The 23,014-nt window shown below is 47.5% G+C and overlaps 9 protein-coding genes across 9 annotated transcripts; 8 read left to right on the top strand and 1 right to left on the bottom strand.

Annotated features, from left to right (window-relative positions):
- Positions 1-485: 485 nt before the first annotated feature.
- On the top strand, positions 486-1,370 carry BP5553_08368 (uncharacterized protein; the record flags this gene model as incomplete). Its single annotated transcript, XM_032016991.1, has 2 exons — positions 486-578; positions 729-1,370. The coding sequence occupies 2 exons, from the start codon at positions 486-488 to the stop codon at positions 1,368-1,370; spliced, it is 735 nt and encodes a 244-aa protein (XP_031867282.1).
- An 809-nt stretch (positions 1,371-2,179) lies between these two features.
- On the top strand, positions 2,180-3,149 carry BP5553_08367 (uncharacterized protein; the record flags this gene model as incomplete). Its single annotated transcript, XM_032016990.1, has 3 exons — positions 2,180-2,251; positions 2,330-2,382; positions 2,489-3,149. The coding sequence occupies 3 exons, from the start codon at positions 2,180-2,182 to the stop codon at positions 3,147-3,149; spliced, it is 786 nt and encodes a 261-aa protein (XP_031867281.1).
- Positions 3,150-4,409: 1,260 nt separating this feature from the next.
- BP5553_08366 (uncharacterized protein) lies at positions 4,410-5,887 on the top strand (the record flags this gene model as incomplete). Its single annotated transcript, XM_032016989.1, has 3 exons — positions 4,410-4,645; positions 4,707-4,836; positions 5,021-5,887. 3 exons carry the CDS (start codon positions 4,410-4,412, stop codon positions 5,885-5,887), a joined length of 1,233 nt encoding a protein of 410 aa, XP_031867280.1.
- A 1,804-nt stretch (positions 5,888-7,691) lies between these two features.
- BP5553_08365 (uncharacterized protein) lies at positions 7,692-10,220 on the top strand (the record flags this gene model as incomplete). Its single annotated transcript, XM_032016988.1, has 3 exons — positions 7,692-7,773; positions 7,858-8,124; positions 8,266-10,220. 3 exons carry the CDS (start codon positions 7,692-7,694, stop codon positions 10,218-10,220), a joined length of 2,304 nt encoding a protein of 767 aa, XP_031867279.1.
- A 2,082-nt stretch (positions 10,221-12,302) lies between these two features.
- BP5553_08364 (Uncharacterized protein) lies at positions 12,303-13,357 on the top strand (the record flags this gene model as incomplete). The annotated part of the gene is made up of 3 exons (XM_032016987.1): positions 12,303-12,584; positions 12,636-12,950; positions 13,040-13,357. The coding sequence occupies 3 exons, from the start codon at positions 12,303-12,305 to the stop codon at positions 13,355-13,357; spliced, it is 915 nt and encodes a 304-aa protein (XP_031867278.1).
- An 881-nt stretch (positions 13,358-14,238) lies between these two features.
- On the top strand, positions 14,239-16,216 carry BP5553_08363 (putative heat shock protein 60; the record flags this gene model as incomplete). The annotated part of the gene is made up of 4 exons (XM_032016986.1): positions 14,239-14,340; positions 14,452-14,593; positions 14,648-16,138; positions 16,188-16,216. 4 exons carry the CDS (start codon positions 14,239-14,241, stop codon positions 16,214-16,216), a joined length of 1,764 nt encoding a protein of 587 aa, XP_031867277.1.
- Positions 16,217-18,183: 1,967 nt separating this feature from the next.
- Positions 18,184-19,011, top strand: BP5553_08362 (uncharacterized protein; the record flags this gene model as incomplete). Its single annotated transcript, XM_032016985.1, has 6 exons — positions 18,184-18,186; positions 18,249-18,259; positions 18,408-18,591; positions 18,651-18,724; positions 18,776-18,824; positions 18,874-19,011. 6 exons carry the CDS (start codon positions 18,184-18,186, stop codon positions 19,009-19,011), a joined length of 459 nt encoding a protein of 152 aa, XP_031867276.1.
- A 395-nt stretch (positions 19,012-19,406) lies between these two features.
- On the bottom strand, positions 19,407-20,118 carry BP5553_08361 (Ubiquitin-like protein; the record flags this gene model as incomplete). Its single annotated transcript, XM_032016984.1, has 2 exons — positions 19,407-19,919; positions 20,008-20,118. 2 exons carry the CDS (start codon positions 20,116-20,118, stop codon positions 19,407-19,409), a joined length of 624 nt encoding a protein of 207 aa, XP_031867275.1.
- Positions 20,119-20,405: 287 nt separating this feature from the next.
- On the top strand, positions 20,406-22,439 carry BP5553_08360 (Uncharacterized protein; the record flags this gene model as incomplete). The annotated part of the gene is made up of 1 exon (XM_032016983.1): positions 20,406-22,439. The coding sequence occupies one exon, from the start codon at positions 20,406-20,408 to the stop codon at positions 22,437-22,439; it is 2,034 nt and encodes a 677-aa protein (XP_031867274.1).
- Positions 22,440-23,014: the final 575 nt, after the last annotated feature.

Below are 23,014 nucleotides of genomic sequence, written 5' to 3'. Positions count from 1 at the left end.
AAAGTACCTCTCCACACTGACATTCCCACGAGAGCATTAATATCATAAAATATGGCCATTTTATATCAAAGAAATGGGATACTCGGATGGAGTGTAGTAGCAGATAAACAGAAACCTATGCCGCTCCACCCCATTTGGCAGCTTAGAGATCGAAGATCGAATATGAATCAAATGTAACCAGAGTAATTTTGGAAACTAGCTCTTGCATGAAGGTGAGTATCCATTGCTCTTTTCGCGTTTCTCGCTTATCCGAGCTTTCACCGTTGGCATCAACACAATCCTTCGCTCCTCCTATCCCTCCCTAACAAAACATCAACAGTTTGACCCCCGATAGCATTCAGTACCTCATCCAACTTGAAGCACAATCAGAATAGAGACCCGTACTTGAAGTAAGTATGTTGGCTGAAAATACCTTTCTAGCGAAATATTCTGCAAGCTTTGGGAAGTGAAGCTGATGATAGACAGACTCTGGACGCCCAGTAAAAATGCCTCCCAAGGAAGAAACAATGATCGGCCTCACCCCAAAGGAGACTCAAATGCTCAGTGCTGTTGTATCATTGATGGGTGATGTCCCCAATGTAAGTGGCTCTTCCCTCGTTGTCAACGTGTAGTGGCACCCGTCACCATCACCTTCAGTTGTTTGAGTATCCCCACGAATATGATATCTCATTTTCCCACCCAACTTCTCTGAATCAACTAATAATACAAGAACTAATATGAATATCCAGGTCTCTTTCGATGAGGTTGCAAGACTCTGTGGCCACAAATACGCCAGAAATGCCCGCACTTCTTGCAAGAAGCTCTTCGAAAAGCTCAAGGCCAACGCTGGCAACAATAGCGCCTCCTGTGATACAGCTAAACCTGATGGCGCTGAAAACAGTGATGGTGAAGAGATCGGTGGAGCCAAAAAGAAGACCGCCCCAAAGGCAAAGAAGACTCCTGGCGCTCGCGCTGCTCCTAAGAAAGCTGCCGCCGGTATGAAGAAAGGCACGGCCCGCAAAGTTATTAAGAAAGAACCGGAGATCGAGAGCGAGGATGAGAAGTTTGATTTGAACATGAAGGAAGAAGACGAGGAAGATCATGACTACGATCACGGTCATGAAATGGAACGTACTGGCAAGTCTGAAGCTCTCGCTCCCGTCAATGAACCCTTTCCTGCTGGCTTCACCTCAACGATGTTCGGGGTCGAGGCTACCTTCCCTCCTGGCTACGAGTTTCCCCCCGATGCCACTGAGGAGGAGCTTTACAAGGCCCACACGCACGAAATCACAGTCGAGGAATGGCGTACCTGGAAAATCCAGAATGATTACGATGACAACATAGCTACTACCCCAATCACTACATCTTACTCCGATGAGGAAGATGCGTAGATCTCGGCCCGGCTCAAAAGATCTTGCTTCTCACGTTAGTTCTTTTATAGCGCTCATTTTATTAGAACCATTGTCTAAGGTAGTGGCTGACGAGAGAGACTCTTGTAGGTGCATAAGTTATTCACCCACATCATCGTTCTAGGTGTTATCATTGCGTAGTCTGGGACCTATTTCGATGTGGAACTTGGGTTTGTTACCGGTAGAGGAAGGAAAGGAGGCATATTCCACCTGTTCCTGAGCGTGGATGTTCAGATAATCAGGTTTCCAGCAAATCCAAAATTCTCTGAGGAGTTATGAGATAACAAGATTTATGATCCTGTGGAGTGATGCGAATTTGTTGAAAGTGTGAAGACTTGCAACATCAAAGACCGGCTGCCTGCTTGAGGTCTCTTGGTAAATTCTCTTTGACTGCAACATGCCGCCAGAGACTCATTGCCCGCTATTAACCCTTTTCAGCCCCCAGAATTCAAACCTCAATTCACAGAAACTCAAAGAGAACAATCAAACCATCCCACTGACCATAAATCAACCACCCGTCATTCTTGAAATTTAGCCCACCACAAGTAGATATTAAACTGGGACGTTGTTTGCCTCACCATCGTTTTCAGACCTGGCAGTCTCTTCCCAGTCTTCCATCGGAGCAGTGTCCTCATTACTTCCATCTTTAAAGGTCAGACTGTCAACTCCTGGTTGATCAAGACCTTCTCCCTCACCCAACTCTGCTCCTTGACGGCTTCAATAACCTTCTCACATCAAAAGCCTAGAAGTCAACACGTCCTCGGATATTCCAACAAGCATTATACACAGTCATGGCACCCGCATCCAACGAAGAACAATTCAAGTTTCTCATTTCCTGTATCAGGTACAGCAACAACGGCAAGGTGAGATCTCCTACTCTCCTCGACATAGCAGCATCCCCTTTCCTGCAGAGCAGCCCAGCTTACTTTGATACGTATTAGGTCGACTTTGGTGAAGTGGCAAAAGAATGTGGCATAGTTACTAAGGGAGCAGCGTATGTTCACCCTTTTTCACTCCTCTATCGTTTCGATCTTGCCAACTCGCGAATCTCAAAATATTTCATGTCTCGAAGCTGAGAAGCATTGCTCACAAGGAAACAGTGCCAAGCGATATGAGCGTATGATGCGGGCCCACGGCATCGCTTCAAATGCGGCAACGATCAAACCGGCCACGTACGCACCCCGCACGAAAACAGAGCGTCGCTCTTCCGCTGTCGTATCAGGCCTCGCCGCAAAAAAGAGAAAGATGATGGACGAGTTTGATGAAGATTCTAGCAAGAGCGGCAGCCATGACGAGGAAACATTTGACCTGAAGCGTCGGAGTATGAACAAGGAAAAAGTTGTCAACGCCGAACCTGAAGCTGAGCGGAACTTCAAGGTCGAAGATGGCACCGAAATCCAGCGACATTTGAACATGGAGCAAGCGGCCGACTTGATGCAGTACTATGATACATCTTCAGCATTTGACGACAACCCCGCTCTGGGTTCTGACCCTGATTACAACGATAGTGACCATAGCGGCAGCTCCACTGGCTATGTAGGACCATTGGAAGGGCATCATGGCATGTTGGGAATCCCCTCACGACCGCCGTACAGCATCAGAACTGCATACACCCATATTTCCAATGCAATGCCTGTATCCGGGGGTTCGACCATGCACTATATCCCGAGGCTTGAAGGCCAGAGCTTCCAATACCAGCCAACGATGCAACATCCTCCTAGTAACCAAGGCCGCGCTGAAAGCCTTGTTATTCTGGAGTAGGGGCAAGGTGTGACGGATTGAGGGGCGCTTTACTGGGTAATATTGGGATATAGAATGTACGAGATAATCAACGGTCGTGTGGTTTTAAGGCATATTTGGCGGCGTTCTTCTGTGGTTATGAGGCGAACTTAGCTTGATTCTTTCACTTCGACGTGGCGGCCAACCAGATACATGTGACTCGCATAAGATAACTTCGTTCTCATCTTTCATCAAACCTAAAATACGGTCTTTCAGCACAATCTTGCTCAGTTGCAGCCTTTGGAAATGTGCTTAACGTTAGTGTTGATGGGTAGGACTTTCCTTTGGCATTTTAAGCTGTTCTGTGGTGGGAGATCCAATTACTAACTCGCACGCATTATTCGACAAGGCGTCATTGGTAGGTAGATAGGGAATGAATCTCCAAATTACCTCTCAAATTTTGTAATTGCTTTGATACCATCCCCAAATAAGTAGGAACGAGTTGAATATATGCGAGAAACAGCTGTTCAGGGGCGCATATCCCGAAAAGGAGTGTCGCATGATCTGTCTACCTTTCATCTAACAGCAAAGCCTTTCTCAAAGTTGCAATCTCGAGAGAATTAATGTTGCAATAAGATCCGTTGACTAGCAAAGTTGAGTGGAACAGATGGTCAACAAGCGTGTTGAAGTTCTAGGAAGGCTGCTCTGACTAATATGTACTAGGAGATTGAACAGTAGATCAAACTCCAGACTTCGATAGCAAAGGGCAGAGGGATAGGGCATGCACAGAAGGGCAATGGGGCGAGAGAGAATTATTTTGGAGGAGTTTGTTGGGTTCTCAACGCTAAACAATCACTACCATAGCGGCTTTTTAAGGACTGAGTATCCTTTGGAATCAACCAGGGGCGTTTGTGTGTTGTGAGAGGTTTCTATATCCTATAATCAATTATTACTATATAAAAAGTATGGTAGAATAGTGCATAAACCCCGCATTCTGGCCTATGAGAGAACAGCCTTGGAGAATTTTAGATAGGAAGAATAAGTTACTATATCATTCTCGAACTTCTACGTCCCAAAGCAAGGTGAGTATTTGAAACGCCTCCACTGCAATAACTTGAATTAGGCAGCCGAGGCGGTGACCGATAAGAGTAAGGCTAAAGATATACCTCGTGATAGTCTTGTTGACCTTCGTCCTATTTAAGCGATATTCGTAAAATCTATAAGGTCTCGAAAGATCCTGAACACGCTTGATCGACGAAAGACATCTTGCACAGTTCCATTGACACTAACAGAACATATATGATGCCACAGACGACAGAGCCCGGCGATGCTCCCTTGAAAACCACTCTGGAACGCGTACCAGCACCCATCCGCGAAAGCAGCACCGGCAGCGAAGTGATTCATGGAGTCGTACCTCCATCTGGGGCTAAACCATCTGCCTTGCTGAGATTCCCTCCAGCAGAAGAGTCAGATGATTTGGACGAAGAGGACACCAGACGATCTGAATTGAAGCGTTGGGAAGGCTTCTTAGACAAGTCGTGAGTTACCTGCCGGTTCTCCCAGACCTTATCACGTCACCTTTGACTGACCATGAGCAAGCGGACATTCCATGCTAGAGGGTGTAACCAAAAGATTCACCAAGCACAAGCCATCGCACCCTAAGCACCAAGAAGAAGTTGTAACACTTAGCAAGACAAAATATGGAGTTCCAGATACCAAAGATCAGCTTGTGAGTTTCCCCTCCTTCACGGTTTCGGTACCGTTTTGTATCCCTTTCGTCGACACCTAGTCCCTAGATCTTGAACAAGAAAGTCGAAGGGCGAGCTACACAGTTACAACAATCTTGACGGCTCGACGTATTGCCTTCTTGACTTGCAACACACCCTTTGCTGACAGTCGTTACCTCTGCATAGGCGAATAATTCATCCCTCGATAATGGACTTGACCATGAGGGCCGCTCCGGGAAGCAGTCATGGAAGAAAACAGTGCCGACTAAAGAGCCCAGATTGGCAACTCTTGACAAAGTAGCGGGCTCTAATTTGGAGGCTTCTTCTCTCACATCCGCAGAGAAAGCGGGCCCCCGGAAAGGGCGACGTCAAAACTCTATCAAGATGGGCCTTCCTGTTAAGCGCACTCCAGGCGTCGATAAACTATCTGAGTATAAGAAGTGGCTCGAAACAGTCCCGAACAATATCAATCAGATGGAATATGGAGAGGGAGAGGAAGTTACGATCGAAACCGCTACAGCTATGACCATAACAAGATACCCAAGATCGGCATTGAAGATAATCGAGATTAAAAAGCGCCCTGTACCAAAATCTGCGGATATCCAACCAACACAGACTGAGCTCAAAAATGAACAAGGAGCAGCTCGTGGAAACATCTCAACCGAGTTCGATGCCTTGAAGCCAATTCCTGGCGGGATTCCGGGTTCTAAGCCTGAGCTACCAGAGAAAGATCAAAAGCATGAGGGCCTGCCCAAATCTACCGTTGTGCTGGATAATCCATACAAGGATGAGGATAAACTAGGTCCCCACTTGCGAGAGGAGAGCAAAGAGCCTGGCGACAGAAACATTGGCCAAGGACAGAGCGCAAAAGGCCTGAGCGGCAAACATCGCAACTTTACTGCTAGAAGTTTGCAACAGGGTGTAACACAGACTCTTGATCCAAGGTTCGTGGCTGGCGGTTTTGATGCAGATGATTTGGACGACTTCGGAGAGTTGAGTGATGCTACAAGTTCGGACCTGTGCGACACGGATGAGAACGCGGAATTGCTTTAAGCAACTCGTATAGTATCGGGCACGGTTATGATGCTGTCAAATTGGGATGGTCTACCACTATCTTATAACCACGGCCGGATTTTCGAGAGTGCTCCTACTGGCATTTATGTAATTTGATTTTCCTCGATACATCCATAGGATATCCTAGTGATGGTTCGATACCTTCTGCTGGGATATATACTTTTCTAAAAGCTCTGCGGTGGACATGAAATTAAGCCAATAGAAATGAATGATGTTTGCAAGCTAGTATAATTCGCTCGAATGGTATAAGTGAGACCCCTCAGTAAGATTGAGTAGAAATACCTGGGGTCTGAGATAGGCTTTTAGAATTGTCAAGGCCTCCAGAATAAAGCTGCTAGTTTACCCATATTCTCCAGACACATATCCCGGATCAGATAACATTTAGCTTAAAATAGCGATTTGCGTAAGCTGGAGTCTGCTGCTCCTGCCCACAAGCCGGTGTGCTATGGCTAGTAGGTACCTGAGGTATACCAATCCCGGGAGTTTGGAGTCCATCAAAATGTGGCCCAGGGGTATATTCCCATGTCCATATCGTCTTCTTGGTCACAAATACTTGGGATTGCGAGCCGTGCCGTGTGTAGACGTTCGAGAATCTGCAACTCCATAGCAAGTAGCTGGAGGATTGCTATCTTCCTTGGCATCAAATATTGATGTTGTACATAGAACAGCTTAGGCAGGGGCATCAGAAGTCGAAGTAAATCCAATTGGCAATAGGATATTGAGGTACAACATATGGTGAATTGGACTCTAAACAGGGAAACCAAGGGTTGAAACATTCTTGAAAAGACTACATCAGATTCAAGAAGGTTCCTTTGGCCAAAGGGTACCGAGACAATCCCCCAATCCACGGTTCCATCGCCATCGATTGCTCTCGATAGCGATGCCCACTCGCGTGTTTCGATAACACTATTCTTCGGTTGCTCTTGGCAACGGCCCCCCTTTCAAGCTCAGCATATTGTGTCTAGCAAGATCGGATCACAACCGCTCCAAAGCGCTTAGAGACCATCTGGCTCTGCCCTTCGGCTCCTACATAGGTACGTCCTCACCTTCCAGAGTGCGCGATACCCTATGTCCATGCGTCTTGTTACGGAATTCCTCCTACACATCTCAATCAACCTCATATCCCTTACACTATCCCAAGTCACTTAAGTCTCCTTGAAGGAAGAATCAGCTCTAGCGATGGAGTAATCGATCAAGCTCGAGTATCGTATCTTGACGGGCTAGTCACGGTCTATTTGGCCAGATCGATCTCCCCTCCCCATCAAAGCTACTCCTACTACTGGCGCGGGCTATTGGAGACACCATAGATAGTTCAGGCCTCGACCTGCAACAAAGCGAGAGAAGGGGACTCTGCATCGGTCAAAATTAGCTAACAACACCAGCCCGCTCACGCGCTTCTGCGGGCGCAAATAGCTTTCAAGTTCGCTGGACCACACGGCATATGGCTTTTGAGGTGTTGGGAAGCCAGCTCTGGTGAACCTCGTCGACGCATCGCGACCTCCACGTGCACAGTTTGGACAAAACGCAGTGCGTTTAGAATCAGGCAAAATCGCTTCAAAGCTTGCATCTATTCTCAATAATAAGTCAATTTTCTCCCATCCCCGTCCCATGGCAGATGGCATCCATTTGATGCACATATTTCTTGCACGTCTTTCTTGGGAAACAAAGTCAATAGTGCTAACGATGGTCGGTTTGAAGCAGAATCACCGATGAAATTTAGCACAAAGCAGCGCTGATAGCCATCACATTTCTTCTTTGTGGGTGCTTCGACCTATACACCACAATGGCCTGCATCGGGGGCAATTCCGCTGATAAGGTTATGACTCCACAAATGGCGTGCAAGTTGGACAAAAGAGGTTCTGCGAGTGAGCCCCCATCCCCAAATATCCGATACCCTGTCATAATCAAGCCCTAAACGGCCGTAGGCCACTTTAATAACAAAACTGCAGACACCATAGTAGAACCTTCCGAGCAATCAACTGCGGTCAAGACTATTCAGAACAGGAAAGCCGACTCTCCGGGTGCCGATACTTCTGATAGTGATGATAATGATAATGACATTGGTGATGACGCGGGTTACGATACCGATGAATTCGATCCTGGCACCAATAACAAGCAAATCCAGCGTTCTCAAATAGCAAGACCATCCCGAGCTAGGACTGGGCGTCCTCACCCAAATGGCCGCTTCGTAGGTCGCCAACTTGTGATGTGGCATCGTAGGTCATCCACTCCCTTATGCGTCGTCCTATTTAGTTTCTCAACTCTCACTCATAGAAGTTGCTCACAAGTGCAAGCTACACCGCGTCACGTACATATGGATATATAGTACAAGGCTTAACTGACTTCTTCGCTCCTAGGGCCTCGAATGATCGAAAAGTTGCTTCTGCATGTGCAATATGAATGTCAGCGTGCCGGGCTACCGATCCCCTGGGATAAGGTGGTGAAACGTCTGACTCCTGGCTCAAGTGGTACTGCGGCCGTCCAACATCTAAACAGATTGCGAGACGTTATAGTTAGTGAAGGCCACATGGTTCCGCCTCTACTGGGCAAGCTGGGTACTGCTCAGGATCCAAGAATTAGGGGGTACATTCGTGACATGGATGAGGAGTCTCCCATAGCAACTCGCATCGTTGACTGGAACGAAACTATCGAGGACCGTAAGGAAAATCTTGTGGTCCCAGGTGTCGTTCGCGGGTCAGGAAACTACCGCCGGAGAAGGCAGCAACAGACAGAGATAAAGACTGAACCGACTGGTGATGAACCGTTCAACTCCGAGTCAGCCAACATCAAGCAGTCTGGGGGTGGGCGCCGCAGCCGTCTCCCTAAGAAGCTTCAAGAAGACCGCAGCATTGCCAATGCACGTAAGGCTAACCGGCCGCCGTCGAAGGCGAAGCGTGCGACGAAAGGCAAGGCCGATGCTACCACTACCAATGTCCAAGAAGTTGGTGCCACTGAGCTTGATTCGGACGATGACTATGACCCTAAGGCGACCCAGAAACCTAAGGCCCCTCGTCGACGATCGACCAGAACACCTATCAAGGTGGAATATCAGTCGGAGTCGGAGCATGATCAGTCCAGCAGCGACGATGAACCCGGAAATGAAGCTAAAACCAGCAATGAAGCCCTCGGCGGCAACGAAAGAGATTCTCCTGCCACTCCAGCAAAGTCCTACTCCAGCGACGATGGCCTTATGACACCTCCAGCAAGCGCTCTTCCCATCGTTAAGCTCTGTCTCGACCCTAGCATACTTGCGCGCTTCCCAGCGGGAGTTTCAGGCGGAACTCCCGCGAAGTTGATCGAGACACCAGTGCAGCACGGAAGTCTCAAACACTCGTTCAGTAACGGGTCAGAAGATGAATTGCTCGACGTTAGCCCTTCCATACTGAGGAGCAAGAAGGTCGCAAAATTGAGGCATGGCAATGTTGGTCAATACTCAAACGGAAGGGCCGATGCACCAACCTCTGGTACAAGAGCTGAGCTGATGAGAAATGAGCAAATGTACACCCCCAAGCCTAACGCCAAGAACACGGCCGATAATAAACCCCGAAATCCTCCACCAAAGATGGAGCCCCTCATTAGGTATGACCAGGGACAAGTCAAGTATGGTAAATCCTTCCCGCTTATGTCGAGAAGTCTCCATGCTCGTACTGGCAGTTCGAATTCTGCAACAAAGCCTTACGATCTGGATCCAATGAACGCTCTCATCCAGCAGAATCCTCTGACAAGCTTGAACTTCGCCGCCCGTCAGGCTCCTATGAATGGAGGGTATGGAGTGCCTAACTTGAGTAATTTTCAGTCGGCCGCCACCAGCATGGCGTCCCATTGGAATGGCCGTCACAGTACCAGTGCATCGCAGTCGCATGGACTTCCTAATTATTCATACCAAATGCCGCTATACAGCGATGATAGCTTGGTCGACTTTCCAAACTCGATACATGGCAATTCTTGGCCTAGCAGTGCTTCATACCATCCCACACTATTGAATCAGGGTTGGGAAGACGCCGAAGGGAATGGTAATGATGCTCATGTCCACAGTACACCAACCAGTCATCGTACCAGCAGCAACGCAGTGGGCAGTACCATGACAAAATACAAAAATGCCCATCCCGACGACATGTCTTCGAGGACATGCTCCAGCCCTAGCTCTGTGCAGTGGACTCCTTCTGGGCAGACCTGCCTTTTCGACGTAGATGACATGCTGATGCAATCGCCACCGCACCGCAGCTTCCCCACTCGCACCCCTCCGACTACTGATGGTGGCAATGGTATTTCCTCGGGGAAACACCCGTCATACGGTTCCAGTTTCTTCTAATTACCGCGTGCAGTTGCGGAATCATCACAGACATTTCGCATAATAGTTCAGCTAGCACCTTGCTAGGGAACTCAATGAATTCGATTCTTGACTGTATTAACACCCATTTTTAGGCATTTAGCCCTCATGCTCTTGCTTCGCTCTTCTCCGTCGCTTATCTGTTGGAAATCGCATTTCGTGATAACCATTTGATGGCGTGGTTTGGATGTGTTGCCGGCCTGAGATTGGCAAAAACTTCACTTCGTTGGCTTCGGCCCCCATTTTACTGCCCATCACCAGCAAAAGCAATAACTAGCGTTTCTCCTGTCTTTCTTCCTGTTATGTCCTCGCGCTTCATCGTCTCAAGGTTTGAATGGCGAACTTCAAGAATTTGCCCATTTGACCGGTTTCTGCGGCGTCACCGGTCGCCTCCCAGAGACTAGGGTCCAAAGTTTCGTTCGACTTCCCGATGGTTTCTATCCAAAAGTTGGACGACTGAACGGGAATGTACCTAGAATCCCATAGAACCATAATGACTTTGTCAGCCAATACCGAGTGACATCCCAATCATGATAATGCCGTGCTTGAAACCTTTAACAGGGCGAAATCTGTAGGTCCAGATATATACGGGTAGGCATTAACTTCCAACCAAAAACGGATATTTCCATTGTTTGTGCTCAAATCAACAGGTTTATTCATTCCAGTTCCACCACAGAAGAAGTTAGGTTTAATGGCAAGCCGCAGGGCAGGAGTAGGTTTGCCTTAGATTGTAAAGAGGTGGAGCATAACAAATTTGATCAGCGTAATAATCGAGTCTCGCGTTGGCAAATACGGCCTTCCAAATTCCATGGCGGCCCTAAATATGACGGCTTGGTTTCGAGCTGGGTGAGGAAAAGGATGACTTGTGTTTTCATATTGATGTTCCTTACTGATATTTCAGCATTGGTTGACATGATAACTGATCCGACGGACCGGTGTATAGGACATAGGGGGCTCCTTCCAATTTTATTAAGGGGCAAGGTCGCCATCTTAACTCGTGTGGAGCGGGCAAATAAATGTTATGTGCGACGGCCTTTCCATAAAAACCATCTATTGGCAAAGTTTTGTCTCGACCGCGAAGTTAGTTGTAAGTTTAGGCGAATTATTCGAATTGAACTGATTGTGGGCGGATCCCTTGACATATTGATTTTGGATTATCGGCTTCCGGGGAGTTAAACTCTGGCCATAAATTTTGTGGCCAAAGTTGTCTAATCAGCGGCAGCTGATGGCACAGGCCGACAGCATGACAAGGCAGTGATCGATCGTCCGAACCCAACATGAGTTCGGGCCCCTAAAGGCTATATTTGAACAAGTTAGCCCTATTCTCAATTTGAGTCATAGTTCTTGGGGTTCTCACCAAGAGCAGTGACCCCAATAGCGAGAGGTTCAGTTTGTAATAATTTATAAAGGTTGCATAAATTAAGAGTCATTGGTACTCAAGCTATTCTCGGACCATATTATAAAAAATATAGACAAAGGGCCTAAGTAAATATCAGACGTACTTCTCCGCAAAAACTGGGGAAACGAGAATCAAACCAGATTAATATTGTCTCGCATGAACGCTGTGTCTTTATCAGAGAAGTAGGGGGTTTATGGGCATTATACACAATTGAAGCTTGCCAAGGATGAACCTCTAGAACAAAGTGCGAAGATGAACTTTTGCCTCAGCGGGAATGTCGGTTTTGAGGTGGCGGAATCTCTTAGAGCATGATGCCCAATTTATTTCATGAGTCCTGCATACTTAAGGTACCTACCTAGGTACCTAGGTAGTCTTTGAACATTGTGAATCTCGAATATCTCCAGTTATCCAAGAAATGGACGCTAAATACATTAAAGAAAGGAGTGATGGAATTACCAGTATGATTAAATGCCGTCTCTTTTTTCGAGACTGCACCTTGCCTTGTCTCAGAGAGTCCCGATTTATTTCGTCTTGTTTGAAGATACAATGGTTGGCTCTGAAGGAGCTGTTGAGTTCAACCTAAGCTCCAGCCGCCCAGGCCACGCCACGTGGCTCAGGCATTTTCTTACGCACCCACCCCGCGCTGTGCTGCTTGCTATGCCAATATGTCAGCGGCCGAGCAGACAGTAAAGGTTTCTGTAGATGACCTACAAACTAATCACCTCTTCGCTTTCAGTCTCACTCTAAGCAGCATCTTGTCCACGACGCTTGCAGAGCGTACCTTCGCACAGATTATCGATGGCCTACCCACGCGAGACGATGTCGGATACTTTCCAACATATAGCAAGGAAATCGGTGACAATACTTCTTCCTCCCCGGAAGCAATGGAAGCTGCAAGTGGACTTCGAGAACATTTTAACACATACATCACTCGGGTCCATGCTAAGGTCGGTTCAAATATCCCCATTTATAACAGCTGATTCTGACGGATTGAGTAGTTAGCCCAAGCTTACCAGGGCGCTCTACCGGGGTCTCGAGAATTTTATATGCGGTTGTTGGAGATGATAGCTGTTGCTTGCCACGATATCGCCGCACTTGTCTACATCAATACTCAGCCAGGTCTCCGCCGAGAAGGACAAGGTCTCGAGCAACGGCTTGCAGCGCTTGAAGGACGGTCGACAGATTTTATGCATGAAGATTACCATGATTTGCAACAATACCCCAAAGGTGTAGCGGATGTGGTGGGATATTGGGCTGAGTATCACCTATTCGGTGGCGTGGTGCTGTTCGATAGGGGAGAATCTGGCACAGATGTAAGAAACGCCTCCTTTACGCCCAGTGTGCTTTTGAGTCTTTTTGTCTTCTTCGACTTTCACCTCTTTCCATGCTGAATAAATAGCAGTGCAGGCGTGCTTTTCTACATCCCGTTGGAGGTTTCAGGATTTTCCAACTTTCCGAGTCCCAAGTCCAGCAATTCGTTGAATACGTACAGCAACTTGCTGAGACTGCCCAGGATATTCAACCACCATTTCCGCTCAGCGCAGAGAAGTATACATATCGCGTCGACCCCTTCGATGCCATGGCGCTCAACATTTATCGGGACAAATATGAGCGGATAATACCAAGAGATAGACCAGCAAGATGTGTACAGCGCCTCGCGGACTTTCCTGAATTACAGGACGCACTAGTACAGATCAATCGTGACGACACTAGCCAGTGATTAGCAAGCACTCCGGCGTTGAAACACCATGTTCTCCGCGCTGGTCTTAAAGTATGGTGCATCGCCCATTGGAACTTGCGATGGTCTTCGTGGAACAAATGACAACTACAGGTGGAAGTAACAAGATTAATGTCACTGATCTATGTGGTTATCCGCTGAACCATGGATCTCTCATTCGAGGAATGTCAAGATGACATTAGGTTGATGGGAACACTTGACGAAGTTGTGAGGGAGAGAACATTAATCTGCTTGGGTGGCGCCAGGCTTGGAGCGCCATGGGAAGGTTGAGACGGGCATTGTCTTTGTCAGAATGCGCCAGGAGAGAGCAAGCACTTGGGGGCCCATATCTGAAGCTATAACAGGAAGCTAAATCAGACGACTTCTTAGAACTAACTGGAAGGCTGTTGGTACAGCTACTTGCGGCAGAGAATGATCGCAGTCCATAAGATTAGGGCTCTTCAGCTGATTGAGTTGTGGAAGTATGGGATTGACAACGATAACGGCGATGCAAAAAATAGGTAAAGGAATTATAATACCAAGCCATAATATGACCATGCCCACCAACTAAGCCTATTGATATTGTCTTCGACTCGTTTGAAGAAGTCGAGAAGTCGCGAAAAGGTCGGTTGGCGAAATGGTCGGCCCGCAAAACACGCCATTCCCGCCTGAGTCTAGCGTAATTCTCCCAGCTTCCAGTGCTTCGATTCGATTCGACCCCGGAAATATTTTCTGAGATCATTGAAGCTTTCCAGAACTCATACTACATTTTCTTCTCTCTCTGCATTCCCCATCCTCCATCTTCCTCCGACATCTGCTATACTGAGCCTTCTGCTTTGTAATTGTACCTCTAACGCAGCGTCCATTATCACAATCTTTTAAATATGCAGCGTGCACTCTCGAGGAGCTCAGCGCTCCGGTCGTCTTCGAAGCTTCGACCCGTCACAGCTGGCTTCAATGCTCAGCAATTACGTTTCGCACACAAGGTATGTTAATGTCGACACCACTAGATACCAAGGCTTCCACTCCTCAGCCCTTTGTATGCAGTCTTGGGGAAAGGTGGATTATGTTGGTCTGACGATGTATGACTTGGTTAGGAACTTAAATTCGGCGTTGAAGCTCGAGCGTCGCTATTGAAGGGCGTTGAGACTTTGGCCAAAGCCGTGTCTACAACCTTGGGACCAAAGGGTCGGAATGTGCTCATCGAGTCAAGTTATGGATCTCCCAAAATCACGAAAGGTTGGTATTGATTGTTCTCCTATTGTTTTACTGAACGTGGCTTACAATTTTCAGATGGTGTGACTGTTGCAAGAGCGATCACCCTTAAGGACAAATTTGAAAATCTCGGTGCTCGCCTTATCCAAGATGTAGCTTCGAAGACCAACGAGACCGCCGGTGATGGAACTACAACCGCTACGGTCCTTGGACGCGCCATCTTCGCCGAGACCGTGAAGAATGTTGCCGCTGGATGCAATCCAATGGACCTGCGACGAGGCACCCAAGCTGCTGTCGAAGCTGTTGTCGAATACCTTCAGAAGAACAAGCGTGATATTACCACTAGCGAAGAGATTGCTCAGGTGGCAACCATCTCCGCCAACGGCGATACACATATTGGCAAGCTGATTGCAAATGCTATGGAGAAGGTCGGAAAGGAGGGTGTCATAACTGTCAAGGAGGGAAAGACCATGGAGGATGAGCTTGAGGTTACGGAGGGCATGCGGTTCGATCGCGGCTTCGTATCCCCATACTTCATTACGGATACCAAGACCCACAAGGTTGAGTTTGAGAAGCCATTGATCCTCTTATCCGAGAAGAAGATCTCCGCAGTGCAGGACATCATCCCAGCTCTTGAGGCTTCTACCCAGCTCCGCCGACCTTTGGTAATTATCGCCGAGGATATTGATGGCGAAGCTCTTGCTGTGTGTATCTTGAACAAGCTTCGTGGTCAGCTACAGGTTGCCGCTGTCAAAGCCCCCGGCTTCGGTGATAACCGCAAGTCTATCCTCGGAGATCTCGGCATCCTCACGAATGCTACCGTCTTTACTGATGAGTTGGACATCAAGCTTGAAAAGGCGACACCCGACATGTTCGGTTCTACCGGATCCATCACCATCACAAAGGAGGACACTATCATTCTGAACGGGGAGGGAAGCAAGGATGCTATCAGCCAGCGATGTGAACAGATCCGCGGAGTGATGAGTGATCCTACCACTTCCGATTACGAGAAGGAGAAGCTTCAGGAGCGTCTTGCGAAGCTTTCTGGAGGAGTGGCTGTCATCAAGGTCGGTGGATCATCAGAGGTCGAGGTTGGCGAGAAGAAGGACCGCTTTGTCGATGCCCTTAACGCTACACGTGCGGCCGTTGAGGAGGGTATTCTTCCCGGTGGTGGAACTGCTCTTCTTAAGGCTGCTAGTCAAGCCCTTGGTGGCGTCAAGCCAGCAAACTTTGACCAGCAACTTGGTGTCAGCATCGTCAAGAGTGCTATCACTAAGCCAGCCCGCATGATTGTCGAGAATGCTGGAATCGAAGGCTCAGTCGTTATTGGCAAGCTTATGGATGAATTCGGAGCAGACTTCAACAAAGGATTTGATAGCGCCAAGGGCGAGTATGTTGATATGATTGCAGCTGGTATTGTCGATCCATTCAAGGTTGTGCGAACCGGCTTGGTTGATGCCAGCGGTGTTGCATCATTACTTGGTACAACTGAAGTTGCGATTGTCGAGGCACCTGAGGAGAAGGGTCCACCAGCTGGTGGCATGGGAGGAGGCATGGGAGGTATGGGTGGTAAGTACACCTCTCCTTGTTAAATATCATGGTGCTAACAGTTCTCTAGGAATGGGTGGTATGGGCGGAATGATGTAAAGTATATCCTGAACGGTGTACGATATCTAATAAGCCTCAGTCTTGACCGCTGCCAAGGGGGCATCCGGGAGGGTCGATGGCTGCTGGTTCTATATCCTGTATAATACCACTCCACTCTTCGTCAATTGTCTTACCAAGGGGATACCGGAGCGATTTTAAACACTTCAGGGGCCAAGCGAGGAATCATGTAAAATAATAAACAAAAAACATGGCAAAATGTCCAAAACTACTGCATGTGGCTGCGCCGCTACTGATGTTTTTAATTCTGTATTAAATAAAATAGCCTACTACAGTAGTTTGAGGTAATAGGTTTGGATAGTTGGGTTCACAGAGAGACAATACCTAATGCAATATAAACCTAATCATTAAACGCTGGCGGTGTGCTATACATACCTAGGTAGTCGAGTTTATGTAGATGCTTGATTTTTCGGCAGACACTAATCCGCTTACTACTCTGTAAGTTAAATTAATTATTATTTATTTATAAAATTAGTTATTTCTATTTTGCTACTTTGTATATAGGCCTGGCATTAACAAATTTAAATAATTATAAAACTATACATTATAATAATAGACAGGTAATTATAAAGTAAACAGTCATATGCCTCTTATTATAGTACCTATATACCTAAGGTATGTATCTACGTGCCTACGTGCATAGATACTAAACTGCCTGCTTGCCAAGTTTGTCAACCTAACTGCCTATTTACTGGCCCGTGTACCTGCGTACGGAATCGACTTTAGTTACTATGTTTTATGAGGAGAGTGCTGATATCGGTTATATAATCGAAAGGGGACGTGTACTGTACTGTCAACCTGGCTGTCTGCCTATGTGACTATGTGCTGGATCAGCCTCTACTACTATTTTTTGTAAGAGGCTTGGGTCGGTCATGCAGTCGAAATGACGCGCCTACTATACTGTCTGCCTGCCCATCTGCTTGCTGGATTGGTCTCACCTTTACGAATTAAAATCCAACAGCTCCCCTCCCGAGTCAAATGCACCTGGGCATTTCTTGTAGCCCAACCACGTGATAGTTATATAAGAAATATGGGTACTCCGTGGCAGGAATCGGGTTCTTGGCACCACATTATCATGCACCTATATTATACAAAATAAGCAGTTTTCGTTTAAAATATTCTGGTGGTGTGGTGTAATGGCAGCACGTCAGATTGTGGAAAACAATCCTTATATTCTCTTGAGATCTGGGTTCGATTCCCAGCACCGCCAATTTTTTTTTCCCTATCTGAAAATATAGATAGTTAGGTACTCCTATATTAGACAAAATAAGCTATTTTCGTTTAAAGTGTTCAGGTGGTGTGGTGTAATGGCAGCACGTCAGATTGTGGAAAACGCAATCCTTATATTCTCTTGAGATCTGGGTTCGATTCCCAGCACCGCCAATATTTTTTTGGTTTTCCTATCTGAAAATATAGATAGATTGATCCTATGGTTTGTTAACATTTTTTTTGCTTCCTAATTTTTTTCTCGCATAGTTCAGGCACGTATCTACTAACCATGGCCGTACATTTTGTGAGATGCAAGCCTCTCGCTTGCTAAACTAGCTTATAGGAAATAACAAAATACTGTAGATTTATTACTTTTATACTATTGGAATGGTTCTACAGGGTTTGCCTCATATGCCCGGCCCGGGCTGTCAAGGGCAGATCTTAGCGCAGTCACGTGCCAAGACCACCCCACCAAATCTCGGAGCCTTGGCCTTGCTGTTGTTCGCAAAGCAACGACGAGGACAACTGAGCCATAAACACCCCACTGTTATCCTACTCCTCGAACGTCGAAACCGTCTGCAGACTTAGAAGTCATCATCTCGATCCTGTGAAGCTCTGTACGTTCCGCCTGTGCCCAGCCCCTTCTGATAGCGGGGTAATATTTCTGTTATCGCAAGATTGCTGACAGGAGCCCAAGGTTTGTTGCTCGAACCAGCTCGTAGCACACTCCCGTTTACACCATGGTAAGCTGCCTCGACGCCTTTGTGACCGTGTTGATATGTACTGATATTTGCCGCGAAAACAGTCTCAATCAGGGTTAGTCCTACCACCCCACTCTGCCCCTCTCTACCGCCCCTCGAATCTGCCTTCAGCAAGAAGTTGCTAGCATGCGGTCTTTAAAATGGCTAGGCTTGGCAGGGCATATCAAATTTGTAGCAAATAACTAACAGATCTAATACCGCAGAGTCGATGTTTCGCCTGAGTGCGTCTCGACATTCAACGAGTTGAAGCTCAACAAGAAGATCAAGTTCATTATATTCAAGTTAACCGACGACTACAAGGAGATTGTTGTCGAGGAGGCTAGCGAGAATGGTGACTGGGATTACTTCCGCGAGAAGCTACTGAATGCAGAATCGAAGAGCAAGAATGTATGTAATACTACTACATCGGCATTGGACATATGTTGGACGACTAATCCATCATACAGGGAAAGGTTGGCAAGGGCCCACGCTACGCTGTCTATGACTTCAACTACGACCTGGCGTCTGGTGAGGGAACAAGGTATGTTTCATCAAGCTATTTCTGGAGAACCGGGACTAAAATCGGATATAGAAGCAAGATTACCTTCATTGCATGGTCGCCTGATGATGCCGGCATCCAGGTTTGTTTTCAACCCCCTTCAGTTGACAGCTTTACTGACACACCGAAAGCCAAAGATGGTGTACGCCTCCTCCAAGGACGCTCTCAAGCGTTCCTTGAACGGTCTCGCCACCGAATTCCAAGCTAACGACACCGACGATATTGAATACCAATCTGTCCTGGCAAAAGTCAGCAAGGGATTGGCATGAATAACGCCGATCATCAATACAAGCTAGCGCGAGCGACAGGTAACGGGTGGGAATCAAATATCTGGAGGGAGCGGGAAGAGTGGAAGGATGCCGTGTTTCATTGGTGCTGCTCAATTGGCCTGCGATGATGTGCATAGTGGTGCGACGGTCTGGCCAACAGCCTCATCCTACTTGGGTGAGAGCACTGAGAGCTGAATAGTTATTTTTGCTTGTTGCGAGCCGGTATGAGATATGAACACGTCAAAAGCCTCCTTTTAACATACATGGCATTTTCCTCACTATCTCCGTCCTTACGCATGTGCATTGGGTATAGCCGCCGTACCTGCTTCTTCCCTAACGCCGTGCTCAAGTCCCAGCCCACCAATGCCTCATAATGCTATCCCACTTACCCGCAGTTACTTCTTAATAACCTCCCTGAAAACACCCCACACCCTCTCGCCCTCCTCGTCATCCTTCAATCTCTGCACCAAGAACCCTTTCAAATCGTTCCAAAACTCGTCCGTCTTCAAAACTTCCTTCCCCTTCCCCATCCCCGTCTCAATTGGCTCGCTCTCTCGTTCATCTTTCTTCACCGCCGCCGCACCACCAATAACCATAACGCTGAACTCGGCTTTTCCACCCTTCGCCCCTGCATCTCCTAGTATATCTTTCAAAATCTTACTATCCACAACAGGCTTTTTGTTGTAAAGTAAGCGCAGAGATTTGGTTGGAATGTTTGTTTGGGAGCTGAGGGCTTCTTTGAGGTCTAGAACGGAGGTGTTGAGATCTTGGGAGCGGAGAGTGACGTCGAACGGAGGGTTGCGCAACGATTTTAGGGATACTGTTATGCTGTGAGGGGAGGAGACATTGCCTTCGGTGGTCTTTTGGCGTTTGGGGAAGGGTGGGCCATGGGATTTGGGGAGAATGAACTGCACGTTTTAAACTCGATTAGTTTGGGCTCTATACTAATAGCCAAATTGCCTTTCAAGAGGTATAGACGGTACAAGGGATACACACGGCGCTGCGAGCAGGATACGACCTTGGATCCTCGATATGGTCTGGAGATACTTTGTTCGGCCGTGAGTCGAGGGTGGTGAGGAATGATTTTGCGAAGGATAATTCAGTCATCTTGGCTTAAGCTCGAATATTCTCCTCTTAGATTTTGAGAAGATATGCTTTGTGAGAAGTGAGGCAAACTCGACAAGGGACAGCTATTGATGGATGTTATTCCAGCCTTCGTGCTTCGTAGTGAAGCGGGACTCTGATAGCTTGGCATACGGCCGCTAGTGGGGCGGCACGGTGACCGACGTGAAATCTCTCGTCCTTATCAGCAAAAAAAAGTTTCGCGAATTTCAGCAACAAGCTCAGCACGAGCTCAACCCCTCGACACAGAATTTCTGCAACCAACCGCCAAAATGGGAGTCGGACGCCGTATGAAAAAGCAAGGCCCTCCAGAGCCTCTGGACGAGGCGCATTTTACAAATCTGAAGCGCAAGGCGGGCATGTCTGTAACGGAATCACGAGCAGAAGCCCAGCAATATGCGAAGAAACAACGAACATCTGCTAGCGGTGCAGAGAAGAGGATTAGGAAGAAGAAACCTGCTGCCGGAAAGGAGAAGGATAATACCAAAAAACCATTCACCAATGGCTTACCTGCGACGCAGCAGAAAGCCAAGAAAAAGCCAGAAGCGGTGCCATTGCCAATGTCTGACGACGAGGATATGGAAGAGGATTCCGACGCTGCGGACCTGATGAATGACGAATTCGATGATCTTTCGGGGTCAGATGGCACGCCTGGAGGGCTAGGGGACGACTTCTTAGATTCTGGGAGTGAAGTGTATGATTCCGGCGAGGATCATCCCAAAGCCATGTTCTCGGATGACGAAGATGAGTCGGATGCAGAAGAAAAGCTCACAGCTGCAAATATTGCGGGCTTATCGAGAAAATTGGATGAGCAAATGTTGCAGGAAGCAGAGGATGCCCAGGCTGAATTGGAAGATGCTGCCATGCAAACAAATATCGCTGGGGACAGGCCGCATATTTTGGAGGACGAGGATGACGAGGATGTAGGCGGGGTTAAGACCAATGCATTGTTAGCACCGGATCTACAGCTGTTGAGAACCAGAATCAATGATACAGTACGAGTCCTAGATGATTTCTCGAATTTGTCAGAAGAGGGCCGGTCGAGGGCGGAATACACGGCTCAGTTGCTGAAGGACATATGTGCGTACTACGGGTACTCGCAATACCTTGCTGAAAAGTTGTTTAATCTGTTCCCTCCTAAAGAAGCATTCGCTTTCTTCGAGGCAAACGAAACCGCCCGGCCGGTGGTCATCCGCACAAATACCCTTCGAACCCACCGAAGAGATCTAGCAACAGCACTCATCAACCGGGGCGTTACGCTTGAACCCGTGGGCAAATGGTCAAAAGTTGGTCTCCAGATTTTCGAAAGCGGGGTACCTCTAGGAGCAACTCCAGAGTATCTAGCTGGGCAATACATCCTTCAAGCCGCCTCCTCCTTTCTCCCCGTCATGGCGCTCGCTCCCCAAGAAAACGAGCGCGTCCTCGATATGGCATCCGCTCCCGGTGGAAAGACCACGCATATCGCTGCTCTAATGAAGAACACTGGCTGCATATTCGCCAACGATAGCAACAAATCCCGTGCCAAGGGTCTAATTGGTAATATCCATCGCATGGGAGTTAAAAACACCATTGTCTGCAACTACGATGCCCGCGAATTCCCTAAAGTAATGGGAGGTTTCGATCGAGTTTTGCTCGATGCCCCTTGTTCCGGCACAGGCGTCATCGCCAAAGATCCCAGCGTCAAAACGAATAAGACCGAGAAGGATTTCCTTATGCTTCCCCATTTGCAAAAGCAGCTCCTGCTCGCCGCAATCGACTCCGTGGATCATTCCAGCAAAACAGGCGGCTATATCGTCTACTCTACTTGCTCCGTCACGGTCGAGGAGAATGAACAGGTGGTGCAATATGCACTTACGAAACGTCCGAATGTAAAACTCGTTGAAACCGGGCTAGTTTTCGGCAAAGAAGGGTTCACCGCTTACATGGGAAAGAACTTTGACAAGAGCCTGAAGATGACAAGGAGGTATTACCCCCATGCATATAATGTCGATGGATTCTTCGTCTCGAAGTTCAAGAAGACTGGTCCTTCACCGGGCGCTGGTGGCAATGCTAGTGCTCCAGCAGTGAAGAAGGATGTGGATGAAGAGCTACTCGTCGACAGGAGACCTATTCCGCAGACAGATGAGGATGAAGACGAAGCCTTCGGTGGCTTCGACGAGGATGAGGATGAGGTATATATTGAGCGAGCGAAGAAGAATTTGATGAAACGGAAGGGCCTTGATCCTCGATCAAACAAGGGTGATGCCAAGAAGAAGGGAGAAGAAACGACTAAGACGCGAACGAAAAAGGCTGTGGAGGATAAGTAGTTTATATAGATACCAAGGCATTGGTGGATGGCGATATGCGTGTTTATTCCCTTAGAATGGAGCCAACTATCTTCTTTCTGAGAATACCTACCTAAATTATAACCCTTCACGTGACGCCCATTTACCCCTGACTAACCGAAGAATGGGAAGTGCAACTATCTACCTATATAGGTAGGTTGGTAGGCACTGTATGATGAATTTCACAATGTCCGGTCTCCTTTGTCTCCTTTTCTGACAGTATGCATTACATTGCGTGGAACGATTCGGAAGTGAAGAGGTGCAGCAAGACCAATGAACCTAGCCGTGGTTGGCTAATATATTGGTTAATAGGCTCCTAGAGCAGGAAGGCAAGAGGAGGGGCCTTATTTACTTCTATGGGGGGGGGGTTCAGCTTAGTTCAAGTTAGATTCACATCTCAGATTCTTGGATCTCAATCATTACTCTACATTTTTTTGGATTTTATTGGCGGACTGCTATCTATGAACTCTAATGCTTACCTGGTAAGCTTTGCTTGCGCTGCGCAGAAGTATACTCTAACATGCCTCATGGCAAGTACTTTGAACAACATCAACCAC

This window comes from Venustampulla echinocandica (assembly GCF_003357145.1).
Source record: "Venustampulla echinocandica strain BP 5553 chromosome Unknown scaffold_7, whole genome shotgun sequence".
NCBI lineage: Eukaryota > Fungi > Ascomycota > Leotiomycetes > Helotiales > Pleuroascaceae > Venustampulla > Venustampulla echinocandica.
Note: the sequence above shows the minus strand (reverse complement) of the source record. Positions and strands in the feature narration are given on the sequence as shown.